We start from the raw sequence: 14,563 nt of genomic DNA, 5'->3' as shown, positions 1-14,563 counted from the left end.
GTAGGGACTCAAAATGCAGTTTTGCTTGGGATCAGCCTTTCTGTGAAGAACTGCTCGTTTCATGGTTTTCAATGGGCACAGGCAGAAAGGACAAAGAGTGATTAGTGGATTTCTACTTCGGTGTCTCCGTTGGTTACAAATATTCTTTGAGAGGCAGCAGAAAAACATGAGGGAAAAACCGTCTTCATCTGCACGTTGTCCTGTTACACAGCACAGCTCAGAACACGAGCCAGCGCTCCAGTGATACCTTGGAATGTGTCATGTGTACATGGAAAAGGAAGGAAAAGTGAGAGGGAGCCGATTGTGTTTTAACGTAGTATCTGCTGAGCTCAGTGCTTCCAGCTGTGCCGCCTCGGTGCCTTGAGGAGCACTGCAGGACCTCACCTGTGTCCTGGCACACCTGCCCAGCACTCGCTCTTGGTCCTGCGTTGGGCTGGAGACTGCACAGAGATTTAGTCAGGTGCTTCAACTCTGTCAAGGGCTCGCTGGCTGGGCTCTGTGGGTCAGACGTCCCCAGCCCAGGGCCAGTGCTACCCAAGCTGTGGTGCTGCAGTGACAGGGCGTCACTGCAGGCACTTGGTTCTGGTTGTGTGGCTGATGTTCCACAAGGCATGAGCAGCATCCTTGAGGTGTTGGAAGGGTTCTCCCCAGCCCTGGGTAGCCAGGACCCCTGGGTGCAACGTTGTGCAAAGCAAAGTGGGCTGCCTCTGGAAGTCAGTACCATGGGTCACCATGGCACTGGAAAACAGAGGTCTGAGCTGTGGGAATGATGGGGAGCCTATGGGGGAGTAGAAGACGGAAATAATGACTGAAACTTAGATAATAATTTTATTTATAGTCTAATGTGCAGACATGGTTGTTGCTGATGAGGCTACCAGTGACATAAATAAACTCAAGCAGAAGATGTAAGCGAGTGGATAAATGTGAAGGCATCTTTGGGCAGTGCCACAAATTTGGACATGGACCAAGAGAATTATTTCTGTCCCTTGCGATTCCAATGAAGAGCACAAAGGAGATAATTAGCCCAGGATGCTCTGCATTGCTCTTTCCATCTTGTGCACATTCATGCCCACCAAATGTGAAATGTTCGCCTTTTCCCCTCCAACGTGATGGTTGTTGAACTTATTTTTAGTGTCATTTGATAAGCCTCCCTGCTCGCAGAGAGACATCCCACTGACCCAGCCACTGGTCATTGTCTATACCAGTTCCCATCAAAGCGGGCGCGCTTTGTCAGGTTTCGACTCGAATATCCATTCTGCCTCTGAAGTACAGTATCGAAAGTGACTGGATCATTTGAGCCTTTTTCTTCAGCTGCTCCCTCCTTCCTCCCCCACAGTGTTTCCGCTCACGCTAACATAATTTGGCATCGTCGACGTGACACGACACTGGTTTTTCTAAAAAATTATAATACATACATTGTCAATGTTTGGTGATGGCCGGCGCTCCCATAAATTTAATTTCCGAATTGATGGAAAGAGGTCTTTCCCACTCGGACTCGTACTCAACGTTCGGCGCCCCCTCCGCCACTGAGGAACGCACATACAGTAATAGGTCATTCAATGTCAAAAGGCATAAAAAAGATGAGCAAAATCTTCACAGGCTGCTGCTTGCTGTTGCCTTTAATTATATTAATTAAACTTTGAAATTCTCATGCAAAGAGGGTTGCTGGCTTGTGACGCTGAAGAGCCCTTGGAGATTTGCGGGGGGAAAAAACCCTGAGATACCAGCGTAGTGGCTACTGCTTTTTTTAATCTAAAAAAAAAATACACAAGCCTACAACTGCTAGGTATGTTTATAGATGATGATGTTTTATGCACTACTGAACTGTGAATGCAGGAAAGGGGAAAAAACCACCAGCCACAGTGTCAAGGTCTTGAAGCATCAGTCCCTCCAACTCGGCTCGAGATCTCTGCTTACAGGCTGTCTTCCCACGGAATAACGCTCTAGTAATTCCTTGCTGTCCCGGGTGCATAATGAAAGAAAGGTGTCTTCAAAAACTAAAGGGCAAAGTCTTTCTCGCTACTGATACCTCGAGGCATCCTGTCTACATTTTGTCATGTGTGTGCACTTTTCAGTGTTAGAGTGACAAGATTTCCAGTCAGAAGGTTCCCGTAAGGCACGACGGAGGGAGCTGGCAAGGGTTGGGGATCTGACATGGCTCTGAGGCACTTGGCTCTGCGCCTGCTTAGCCTGGTGGGAATTGTTATCCTGTGCCCGTGGCGAGTAGTCCCTGTGTAAATACCACGTGCCTCCGGTGCAGCTGAGGAACGCTGTGTTGCCGCTAAAAGCACATTGCGTCCTGAGAATCTGTAGTCCTTAAAAAAACAGCAAATAACAAAAAATAGAAAAGCATTCTCATCTTTGGTGTCTGTGCTGTCCCTTCGGTGGTGCACAGAGCCAGGCACACATAGCAGTGCTGCTCTCCGGGGCGCGGGTAGAGCACCAGTGCAGAGTTAGAACGTGGGCTCCCGGAGCAGGGATGCAGGAGCCTGTGGAGCTTGGGCTGCAAGATGGTCCAAGGGATGTGAGGAAGGGCTCGGTTCTCTCAGCTGGGTAGGACAGTGGCAGTGTGGCTGTCTCTCCTCCTGGTATCCGCTTCTTCTCCTCTACTGAGAGGGAACTCGGGTGAAGTTGATACAGCGGCCCTGAGGGAAGAGAGAAGCTGTTACTGGTGGAGTAGCACACAGACAGAGGTTGCTGGATGCTAGAAGGAGGCTGTTGAAATTCAGATGTTTGGGAAAATAACAAACCCATGAAAAACCTTTTAAGAATTAATGGAAATTACCCAGAGTGAGGCACCACATTTGCCTTACAAATGCAGGCTCTAGGCAAGCACGAGGACACGGGCGACACATTCTGACACTCCCAGGCCTTCTGTAAGCATAATTCACAAATTCTGTCAAGCTGCAGTGAGCAAACCCAAACCCATCTGACTGTGGGGAGGGAAGAGCATGCCCCCAAATCTCCCCTAAGCCAGGTCCTCACGCAGTAACATGGATAGATGTGACTGTTAGTTAGCAGAGCTGCTGCTGATCTGAAACTGCATTTTATTAGCAAAAACCCTAGCTCTGCACCTACAGACTCTGTACTTAGGATCTGTAAATTGCTGTGCACAGAAGGAAAAGGGGTTTCTTGTGATGCCATATCCATAAAGGGGTCCAGGTGAATCCTGACAGCTTTCAGTGTAGCTGAAATGAAACGATTCCAACAGCAAAATCTTCAACCTTTTTTATTCATTTGGAACTCTTTTAAATGCCTGAACTCTTACAGGGTCATGGGGTGTTGGAGCAGGGTGTGCTGCCTCAAAGCAGCTCTCTAGCACAGCAGCAATTCCTTCCCTTTGGTCACGGGCATTTGTCAAGGATGGTGCCACGTGAAAAGTGCTGGCTTTGGAGCAGGCAGCATTGCTTGTGCTCTGAATCCTTATTTCTGCTTTAAGAGATGCGCTCCTGGAGGGAAATTACTGCTTTCTGCTCCAACCTGGGAGATTATGGAATTGCCAAATTAAATTTGGGCTGAGTTTCATATTCCTGTCATTCATTGAGTTTGATCTCCAGTTTTTCTGGGTGTCAAGGAGGGTGATGGCACACAGTTATCTGGCATGACTCAGGTGGGTCTTGGCTGGCACGAGAGGGGCAGTGTTCTCATCAGGGGGTCTCCTAATGTTTCAGTTCTGTTTCTGTCAGCTGTTTAAGAAATATAAAATGGGTGAAAAGGTGGGGACAGGAACTGTAGGAACTTCTGGCTGCCACCATCTGTATTATAAATGTAGAAGAGATGCAGAGAGATAAATCATGGAATCCTTTAGGCTAGAAAAGCTCTTAAAATCACCTAGTTCAACCATTCCTTCATCACTGTCAAGGCCACCACTGTGTCCCCAAGTGCCATATCCACATGGCTTTTCTGCCAGGATGAGTGGTTCTAGGCAGAGCAGGGAGACAGGAGAACCTTAAACAAGCACTGCCCTTTCTGGTTCCCCTCTTCTCTCCCATATCTCTGGCCCCACCTTCTTTATTCCATGACTCATGGAGAAGGGAGGAGAGAAAGAAGTTGTGTGGTCAGGCAGACTGTTGCCCCTGTCACTGGCAGGGAAAACACCCTGAGCTGGGAAATCTCAGAGCCCTAAGAAAGACCAGCTCTCCAAATACTGTCAGCATCAGACATGTAACATGTAATAACAAACAGACTGTCAGTTTAAGTGGGAAGTTCAACCATTTGCATTCTAGATGGGCAGACTGAGGCAAGCAGAAGATGAAAGGCTGATGTTCACTTGTTAGGGGTTTATCACTTCAGACCAATACGAGCTTCTGGTTTTTGTTACTAGAAACTCAGTGATGTGACCAACAGCACTGTCTCCTGCAAACTGGTGTGGAGAAAAAGCTCTGGACCTCATGCAAGTCCTTCCTCGAAAGGCATCCAAAACCTCCCATGCAGCAATATCTGTGTCATCATTGAGACCAGCTTTTAGAAACAGAATATTAAATTCTTCTTCTGATTAATCTGACCTTTACAGAGACAACTATTTACTTAAGTAGAAGCACTATTTACTAAACATTAGTCTCACCAGTCTGGTTTCGGACTTCCCAATTAAAACAAGCATGTTCCATGTAACCAGTTTCACCAGTGCATTCTCATCCTGGTGGCATTGCCAGGATACCCCAGTATGGGGAGTTACTGTTACACTCGTGTCCCTGTGTTCAATTAAATCATCAATCCAACCAATTTGAGTTCTGACGTACCATGCCTTGTAAATCACTGGCTCATAAACCTTAACAATACCAACATGTAGTCCGTATGAAATTGCACTAAATTAGTGGTTTAGCACGAAAGTAATTAAAAAATGAGTTATGCATGCATTCTGTGATCTTTGCAGGGAATATAAGATCTGTCTCCATGCACCAGATCCAACAGGAAAAACCTCACTCTTCATGCTCACAGATACACCAGAGGTACTGCAGGGTAACAATGTGGCAGGTCTCTATCAGCAAGAAAAAACAGGAAAGAGATCTATGCCAAGGGGGTTTACCTAAGAAGGAACTTTTTCATATGACATCAAAGCCATTTCTTTAGTTGTTGAATTTCTTACTGAATCTAAGTTACAGGACAGGCTGGAAATTGTCACAGGGCAGGGGATCTCAGGGAGTGGGTGCTCACACCAAACCCCAGGTTAGCCCCTCACCTGGCAATGTCCAAAACAAGGCACCAGGAGGGGCCTGCAGGAGCAGCTCTCCCCATCGTGTCCCTCTCCAAGCCGTAAGGTTCTGTGGGCAGTGCTGAGGGCAAGGGGGACGGAGAGATCACTTTGGGACAGTGTCTACCCTGGGCCTGGAGCTGGCCCTTGACTGCGGCGAGGCAGGTGTGACGAGCACTTTGGGGTGTCTGTGTGTGTGTGAGCAGACACATGGTGCTGTCCTGCCATCCCAGTGGAATTCTGGGCTCCTTTGGAGCAGGGGCAGGAGAACATGTTATGGGCTCCTTTGGAGCCCTTCCAATATTCATCAGGAATTCAGGAAGGGCAGGTGAAGCAGGCTGGATCTGGGATGGGATGTGACCACACTGAGCCTCCAGGCTGAGCTGCTCTGCCTGGTCTCGGGTACTTCTCCTTGCATGTTTCCTTTAGCATGCTGAGTAGTTGTATCTGTGGGAAAAATTTCCATGGGTGGCATTGCTGATGTGTTCAGCATCTGGCTCAGGACTAAGAACTGCTTTTCCCAGGGGAGCACTTGACAGTACTGTCCTGCCTGGACAGTCGTTGCTCCGTGTGATACCCAATGTCCTAAAAGCTTGGCTTCTCCTGGCCTTGGAGGACTGAGATCCCCATTGCCCATTGCTGAGACTCATGTGCTCCTACCTCGGCTGCAGTGTCTCATGAGGAGCACATGCCCTTTTGGGATTTGGCAATGATCCTGCTCTTTGTGTGTCATCAGTGCTTGCAAAGCCACGAGGAAGGACAGGGCTTCATAATAATGTCCCTCCCAAGACGCACATTGAACACTGTTGTGTCGTTTCTGTTGCCCCATCGCCACAGCACTACCAGAGCATCTTCCATCCCCCATGGGCACATCCCGGTGAACACAGCCTGTCCCTGGGAAGCAGTCTGCTCCCAACAGCTCTCCAGGACAGCCTACTCAGGCTGCTGCTGCAGTGTGGGTCAGCAGGCAAGAACCTGCTTTATCTGATTCTGTTTCTTCTCACATACACCCTGTGGCCCAGCCTGCACTTGGCCTCCCTCTAAGGATCCAAGTTGAGGGCAGTGGGTTCTTCCCTGTAGCCCTTGCACAGACAGGACTGTGTGCACCTCTTCCTCTTTGGTAATGCAAGGAAACAGGCCATTTCCAGCTTTCCACACCTCTTCAGAGTCATTACCTCCCTATCTGCTGCTCACTGGGATAAGACTTGTGTGCAATGGTGACAGTAAAAAGGAATTCTGAGGGAGTAAAGCTGGGAGGGATTCAAACTGGGCACTGAGGTGCCAGTGCCTGGCAGCACGTGCCTTGGAGTCCTGTTTCCTTGCTGAATTGATCCTGGCACTTCCCCTGGGCAGTGGGAGCAGAACCAGAGCGCCTGTGTGGGGCCAAACCCTGCTGTCTGGCAGGGCCCTCAATGACCTTCCTGTTCCAGCGGTGGCAGAAGCATTACCTACAGCTTGTGTCACGTGGCCCATGTGGGCACTAAAATCCCTCTGGCATTAAATCTGACCGCTCCTTCCTGGCTCCGCTGCCTGGAATGTATTTCGGTTCCAACACTCCATTGCCCCATAAATACCCACTGACAAGTGTACAGCTGAAGGGACGTTTATTTTATTTTTTTTTTAGATCACTCTTTACTGTCGAGAAGGGCTGCTAACCCACCCCATCCTGTGCAGCTCTGAACAGCCCTCAGGGACTAGGTGCTGGCATCATCTCCCTCCCCTTTTCTCTTTGTCCCCCACAATGTGGTCATCCCTTGTCCCAGCCCCCTGAGAAGATCAGGGTGTTGTGGGCATTTGAAACTGGTTTCCCATCCTGCTGACACCAATCCCAGGGCTGTGCTGCCAGGCTCTAAGCACTCAGACTTCCTCTGTGCCCAGGTGTGCTGCCACAGGCAAATCCATTGCCAGTTGTTCCTGTCACCTGCGGCAGAGCCTGCATGCTGCCATTGTGCAGGTGGCACCTGCAGAGGTCCTGTTGGGCACCCCTAAGCCATGGTGTGGGAGCAGGACTTTAACCCCTGGAGAGCTGCCTCCCAGCACGACCTGCTGCTGGACGGACTGTTTGTCACACAATTCATCAGCAGTAACTCCTTAGAGGAGTGCTCCTGAACCACTGTTACTGCTGCAGGCACCAGGATCTGCTCCTGGGGCTCCTTGAGGCAGCTTTTTCCCAGAATTCCTGAACTGCTGCCTGAAACACCTGTGACAGAGCTGAGGTGAGCTCTGAGAACACCACAGGGTGGGCTCAAAGGCCTCCTAAAGTAACACAACATCATGAAAAGAAATAAACTACAACTGAGTGGTGCTATTTGGGCCCTAGCAAGAATTTGTTTTTTCACTTCAACAAATTTTACCAGCAGCTTCAGTGGAAAGAGATGTTCATTTGTGTATTTTCCTCAGATTTATGTAATGTAGCTTCCATAGCATGCATGAACCTCATGATCTTTCCCAGCAATCCCACAGTCCTGGACGTCAACTTCCAAAGGTCACAAGGTCTGGGGTCCAGGAACTGATTTCCCAAGGAAACCCAAAAAAAGGTTGCACAGTTACAGGTACCTCACAGGCACCTTCCACCCCTTGGACCTGCTTTAGCTGCAGGAAAAAAAGGGCAGGAAGATAGGACTAAGTTGTTTTAAAAAGTAGTTCCTATGTTTCGCACCTGATAAATGCTGTATTTTGGAGCACAGGCCAACAAACCAAACCTGCCAGGGAGAGGTTCCAAAGAGGTAGTTTAAAGATGCTAGGTTGGAAGATTTTATTTTTCAGTGCTTGTGATTTAGACGTGTGCTTGGAGTACACACTGAGAAGGGCAGGGCATGTTTTGTGTGAAATGCTGCTGTTGGCATGTGGGGTGGCTCATATCCCCTTGGTACTCGCTGCATGGATGGCACTGCACACAGCTGGTGCTGCCCTGAGAGCCAAGGGTGTCTTTAGTGTGCTGGCATCTGGGAGGAAATGCCATTAGAGCAGCTTTTTACCCATGAGCAGCACTTACTTGGGAACTGGGCATATGGGCAAGTCAGCACAGTTGCTCCGTCTTGGCAGAGCATGTCACCAGGGCTGTATCCCTGCGGGACCTGGGTGCAGGGGCTCTGCAGCTCCCTGTGTCTGTGGCCACCTGCACTTGGCCTGTGTGCCGGTGCCCTGCACCCTGTCGTGGGCAAGGCAGAATGGAGACAGCACAAGGCTGTGGGCAGCCAGGGAGTGGGCAGGAATGGGCGCTGGGCTGGCGTCAGCACTGACAGGTTTGGGTAGCGAGAAAAGGGAGGGATTTCTTTCCTTTGCCAAGTTTTCCATGACTGCTGTATTCAGCAGTTGGCCAAATAAACTCCTGCCTTGACCGAGAGTGGTTGTGACAAGCTGCCTCTCCTGTGAGCCGGCCTTCCAGGGCTGGAAGGAGGGAGTGCTGAGCTGCTGAGCCGGCCCGTGGGCCTTGGGGGAGGATAAAACTGGCTGCGTTTGTAGCATCTGCTTCAAAAGGAGGTTGTGGCAAATATTTTATTCAGCAGAGCTGGAGGTCTCCTGTCTCTAGAGGGCAGAAGTTTGTTGTTTTCCTCATGCAAGGCAAGCATTGCTTATGCAAAAGGAAAGGATGCGGAAATGGCCTGCAGAGTCCCTGTTTTTCCAGCACAGATCCTTTGGAGCGAGGGCCCTAGCTCACTCTTCCTGACTCTTGGCAGTGAGCCTCCCTCACTCCCAGCGCTGCTGCCTCCCTGGAAGTACCCCCCTGACCTGGCAGGGCGTGACCCTTTCCTGAAGAGCACGTTCTCAGTTCTATTGCAGGTGCCTGCCAATGGAGGGCTCTTCTCCTTCAGCTCTCCTTAGTCCTTGGAAGGCAGTGCGAGGCCGTGTCACTGCCCGAGGGAAGGTGCTCTGTGTCCTGGCGCTGGCCCAGCGCACACCTTGCCCAGCACCGACACTCAGCCGCTCGTGCACGTGCTGCCAAAACCAGGACACAGCTCCTGCCATCTCCACAGTGACGTGCAACGCTGTCCCTGGGACAGCTCCCTCTCCTCCCGTGGGACACTGGGGGGTCAGACTGTGATTCATGCTTCCAGGTGAAGCTCCAAGAGCCACACGTGCAGCACTGCGGCGTGTGGGGAAGAACAGGGGAGAGGTTTTCTCTGAGACATGTCTCAGTTCTTTGAGCTCTTCCCAAATCTTCTGGGACAAATCCCTGCTGTGAATGGGGACCCCATTTATCTTATAGGGTGTCTCTAGACAGACTGACACCAGGCCGGATCTCTAGTGCCAGTTTCCTCATGTCAGCATCCTAAACAACTTCCTGAGTTTGGTATGTCTTTTTTAGGAAGAAAAGAAAGATAATCTGCTACTATAGAGGCATCACACTTCAAGTCTCATAGAATCAAGAACTGGCCTGGTGAAACCATAAATTAGCATATCCTAGTGCTTCGGGACCTTTTTTTATCTATGAGGACAAAGCATGTCAGAAATACGGAGTTCTAGGGATGGCACCTCTAAAGCACAAGTTAAATATTCCCATTACTCTTCCTTCTTCCCCTCTGTGAAACCACTGTGAGAAGAAAGCAATTTATCCTTCTCTGAATCAGGTGTAGGAACAGATAAACCAGAAATGTCAGAAGACCCGTTCTCCTTAAACTCCCCTTCTGCTCTATCATGACCTCAGCTCAGGCCTCTCCTAAAATCCCTTTCCTTTAGGAATACTTCCCAGTGTTCTTTTCCTGATCAGCTCTCTAACCTGAGCCTTTCTGAAGAGAGACTCTCCTCTTCAGATGGCCCAGAGATTTAAGACTCAGGTGCTCTATGGCTTTAGGTGTATAAGTCATCCAGGCACATGTTGTGAGCCCATAACAGAGCAGTGGTGGCACAGCATTCGGATCCTGGCCCATATATAAAGCATCTGACTGGCATGTGGCAATTGCTTGTAAGGAGAGAAGGCAGCCCAGTTCTGTGGTATTTAGGACACTATGGAAATAATTTTAAGCTAGTTATCATACAAATACTATAACAAAAAAATCCACTTCAGCAACTCTGTGGGAAGATGCCAATCTGTTTGATGCAGCAGGCAGGCTTTAAGTGGGGGCTCCTAGGAGGAAGACTAGCAAGGCTGCGGCAGGAGGGGCAGCTCCCCGAGGCTGTGCCCACTTGGCTGGGGCTGGCTCTGGCCCTGCAGATGGGAAGGGAGAGCCCAGCAGGACCCTTGTTCTGCACACACACAGTGCACATGGCAGCCCTCTAGATGCCACTGTCACCCAGCTGTCCCAGCCCTACAGTGGTGACAATTCCGTGCCACTGACACCAAGCACTGGGGCCAGGAAGGACATGGTGCCAGGCTGTTCCCCACTCCTCAGCCACATCAGCTTCTCTGATACCACAAGAGTAAATTCTTCTTCCTGCAGACAAACCCTCAGCACATTTTTAGGCTTTGGTTGGAATGCCAAAGGGATTAGTAATTCACACTTTCCAGGTATTGGGGCATCCCACTCCCCAGCAGCATTCTCTGATTTTGTACTGCCGAGGCATTTGCTACAACTCCCCTGTAGGTGCCAATGTCACTAAGTTAGTAGCTCTGTTAATTTTTAGGCTCTGCTTCTTCTGTGCACCTTGCTGAAAATGAGGAATAGTTTCTTTAAAGGCAGCTGCGTAAGGCTCATGGCACAGGGATGTGGAGGATCCCTGGACTGGGCAGTGACAAGCTGCAGTCTGTCAGGGGCTCCTTCCTGGCCCCCCAGGCTAGCCTGTCACACACTGTGCTGGGAGCCCCCAGTGTGGGTGCACTGGGATGTCCTCTCTTCCTGCCTTGGGAAGGGGGCCTGGCAGTACAGGCTGTATTCCCTGAGATGTTTTTTCCTCACTAGAAGTCACTGCTACAGATGTGCCAATGGAGATGCCCCTGTTCTCTAGCCAGTTAGGAGAGGTGACCTGTAGAAACACCATCAGGCTGAGTTTACTCCTTTCCCTGTGCATTCTTCCTAAATGTCCATTACCAGTGACTACAGGAAAAAGGGATTTGGTGGGGTGTTTGTGTGCTCCGAGTGCTGAGCAGGGAAAGGGTATTTATGGAATTTACTCCATTGCTGCCACACCCTGTTCAGATGCCCTGACTCCCAACCCCTCAGTGCTGTGTTTCAAACATGGGAATCAGAGCAGAGTGGTGAGTTTGTTCTGATTTTCAGTTCCCACCTTTGCCTTTTTCCCTTTTTTCCTTTGCTCAGTTTAATTTGTGTAATGAGTGAGGGCTTTGGAGGGGCTTTGTTACACATAAACCCAGAGACGGTGGCATTAAGTGCATTTGCTAAATTAATAAAGAAATCTGTGCGTTTGCTGTAGGGTTCTGTTGTTGATTTGGGAACAGTGAGCTCTTGCAAATCTCAGCTTTCACCTTGCCAATCCCCGTATCCCTCTAAGTGCACTGCAGCTCCTTGGAACCTGTGGGGGGTTGGTGCTGGCATCCCTTCACTAGATCACATTTATGCATTAGTGCCATCTGTGCCTGCTGCACCTTCTGTGAGCCAGCCCGGCCAAGTGACTGGCAGTTATCTGGGACTGCACACAAAAGGAGAGGGGAGAGAAAGGGGGAAGGAGGAAGAGTCAGTAAGGATGGCACCTGAAGCCTCCTGTGTGCTGGGGGGTCTGGGGAGCACAGACCTGCACTGGGGCCCCTCCCTGCCACTGCTGGGTCCTTTCTCTCTAAGTAACAGAGAATACCTGTCTTGTGGCATTCAAGCCAGTTCTCCCTGTCCTTGTGCTCTGGAGGAGAGACAAAGTGCTGGGACACGGGGAAAGAAGCTGCTGCAGTCTGGGGACAGTTTGGGGACAATGCTGGGCTTTGCATTGTGCAGTGTTTCCCTCAGGGCAGGGCTGGACCCGAGTGGTGCCGTGGTTCTGTGAGCAGGGGGCAGGAGGGAATGCAGGGGTGGCCGTGCTGGTTTATCCATTTGCCTTCTGTTCGGGGTCTCTGCTGGTAAAAAACCCTCATGTGTGAAATGGCCTCTGAGGAGTTCTCCCCGTCAATAACGAGAGAGGGGAGCGTTTGCTGCTGTTCCTGTGCAGGGAGCTGAACTGCTCCCAGCACCCAGGCCCATGTGGATGGAGTCTGGGCACTTAGAGATCATGAACTCCCAGCTGAAAGTATGGATTGATCTGTCCTACACAGGCAGGTACAAAGTACAAGAGCAGATAGAAATACAGATGCAAGAGTTCTTACACTGAACATAACTGTGTGCCAAGAATTTAGAAGTGAATTATCTGGTTTAGAAATTAATTAAATCTTGCAGTGTCAGTCTGTCCAGACAAATAAGGTACCTTACCCAGCCTAGCTTTCATCAGGGAAGGAGCAGACGACCTCCTGGCAGGGGTGGTGAGCAGCCTCCTGAGCTGAGCACCCTTCCTAACAAGGCTGGGGAGTCATACCTTCCTCTCAAAGCAGGACTTACCTCTGTGTGTGCCTGGTCCCAGAGTGAGGGACCTTTCCTCCTCGTAACTGAGTTTATAAGTATTAACATATAATAAGTACATCTTCCTGATTATTTTTTCTGAATGACCACTTTCACACTGTGGTGTCTTTTCCACTTAGAATACGATACTTGGAATTCAAGATTTGCTTTTTCATTCTTTCCATATGTTCTGTGTTAAACATATGCTATACTTTATATTTAAAAACTAGCAGCAGCAGACTGAAAAAAAATTGCCCACACCACACCACACCACAAAAATATGTTTGCTTCATTATCCAAAGCTTCTGGGCTTCTGTAGTTTTTTACCAGGCAGGGGGAAGCACCCTTGAGGCCAGTGTCAGAATGGGAGATAACTCAGAGGAGCTGTGGAGAGAGAGGAACATCTGGTCCTCACTAAAGCGTGGGTAAGGCTGGCCAGAGCTTAGAGCTGTACGCAGACGGGTTGAGGTGGTGATGGAGTTGTCAGCTTTGGAATTAAGGAAGGAAGCTCCTCCAGGTCATTGAGGAATCGGCCTTGAGTACTTGGGTAGTACTTGAGCCAGCCTCTCCTGAGAAGCTGCACTGATGCCAAAGGAAAAGGAGCAGCATGTGGCTGGGTGTTTAGGTCCCTGCCCAGTGCCCTTCCCCTCCCACCTGGGCTGACCCAGATTTGCTCCTGGGCATGGAAGTGCAGATGGCTTGGCTTGGGGGGGCACACACCTGGGCACAGCACAGGGCCAGGCCAGGATGGGCATCCATCCAGCAGTGCTGAACACCAAGGAATGCACTCCCCACTGTTTGAGATCTGCCTGGCCTGGAAGGCTGGCTGCGGCTGGGGGATGGCACTGCCAGGGACAGTGTGCTCGGGGGCATTCCCAGAGCCTGGGGCAAGGCTGGGGGCTGCTCCCAGAGGCCATCCTGAGCCCTGGCTGTGAGGAAGGGCACAGTCAGATCTCCCCAAAGGAGCTGCGCACCCTCCAGAGGGTGTGTGGGCACAGCACAACCCCCCTCAGTGTCACTGGGAGCCTTGCTCTGAGCTGCCTCCTGCCTGAGGAGACACTTGGGAATGCCACCAGGAGGAGGACACTGGAGTTCTAAAGGATTTGACAAAAATTCGAATTATCCCACCCTGAGAGAGTCAAGCTGCCTGAGGGATCAGATTGGTTTGATTGGACAAAGGAAAGGAACAGCTCCCACAAAAATCCCTGTGTGAGAGCTGGGAAATGGCTGGGAACGGTTAACTGGAGGTAAAGTGTAGGAATGCCGTGATAAATGGTGAATTTGGGAAAGGTGTCGGGGTTTGTCACAGCTATTACAGAGCCGAATGAAGCGTGGTTGCCATGGCAATGCCGTGTTTGTTGTACACAGAACTGAGCCGTGGGCTGCCCAGCACCCTGCTCCCCCCGGGTTTGGGGCTTTTCCAGGACTCTTGGACTCACAGTCTGGGAGACAGGAGGCAATGCCCCAGCATCCTCCTGCTAGGTATGGATATTTTAAACTTTATGAAATCACTGATAATTTAGACCTTGTCTCTGGAATTACCTGGTAAATTACCACAGCAGCATTCAGAACTAAAAAGCAATGAGGTGTGCACAATTACCTTCCAAAGCTGCAGCCACACATGGACTGAAGCCTGAATTTAATTGCAACACGGGTAGATCGGTGCCTTTTCTACATCCTTTCACTGACGAGCATGTCAGCTCTTTGGAGTTGAAAGCACAACAGAACCAAAGCCTGCACTGACAAATCAGAAACTTCTATATAAAAATTCTCTGGCAAAAATGAAACACAGGTTCAACTATTGTAATTAATTGCATATTTCAAATTATACTTTCAAACAGGTGTAGATGAATGAGTAAAAATAGCTTTGTGAACTGTCCTCAGATGGTTTACATGCATTTAACTGCAGTTAATGAAGGGCTGATTGAAGCTAAATGATTTCTAAAATTTTAAA

At 49.9% G+C, this 14,563-nt stretch overlaps 1 protein-coding gene across 2 annotated transcripts in view; it reads right to left on the bottom strand.

The window, feature by feature from the left end:
• Window positions 1–809: 809 nt before the first annotated feature.
• The window catches only part of ANTXR2 (ANTXR cell adhesion molecule 2), a 76,268-nt gene continuing 62,514 nt past the window's right edge, over window positions 810–14,563 (bottom strand). For both annotated transcript variants that reach the window (XM_030947092.1, XM_030947093.1), the window contains exon 17: window positions 810–2,645. In XM_030947092.1, the coding sequence (XP_030802952.1) occupies window positions 2,607–2,645 (39 nt within the window). In that variant the 3' untranslated portion in view covers window positions 810–2,606. The remainder of the gene's footprint in view (window positions 2,646–14,563) is intronic.

Source organism: Camarhynchus parvulus, chromosome 4 (genome assembly GCF_901933205.1).
Source record: "Camarhynchus parvulus chromosome 4, STF_HiC, whole genome shotgun sequence".
Lineage (NCBI taxonomy): Eukaryota > Metazoa > Chordata > Aves > Passeriformes > Thraupidae > Camarhynchus > Camarhynchus parvulus.
This window is presented reverse-complemented; position numbering and strand designations above follow the sequence as displayed.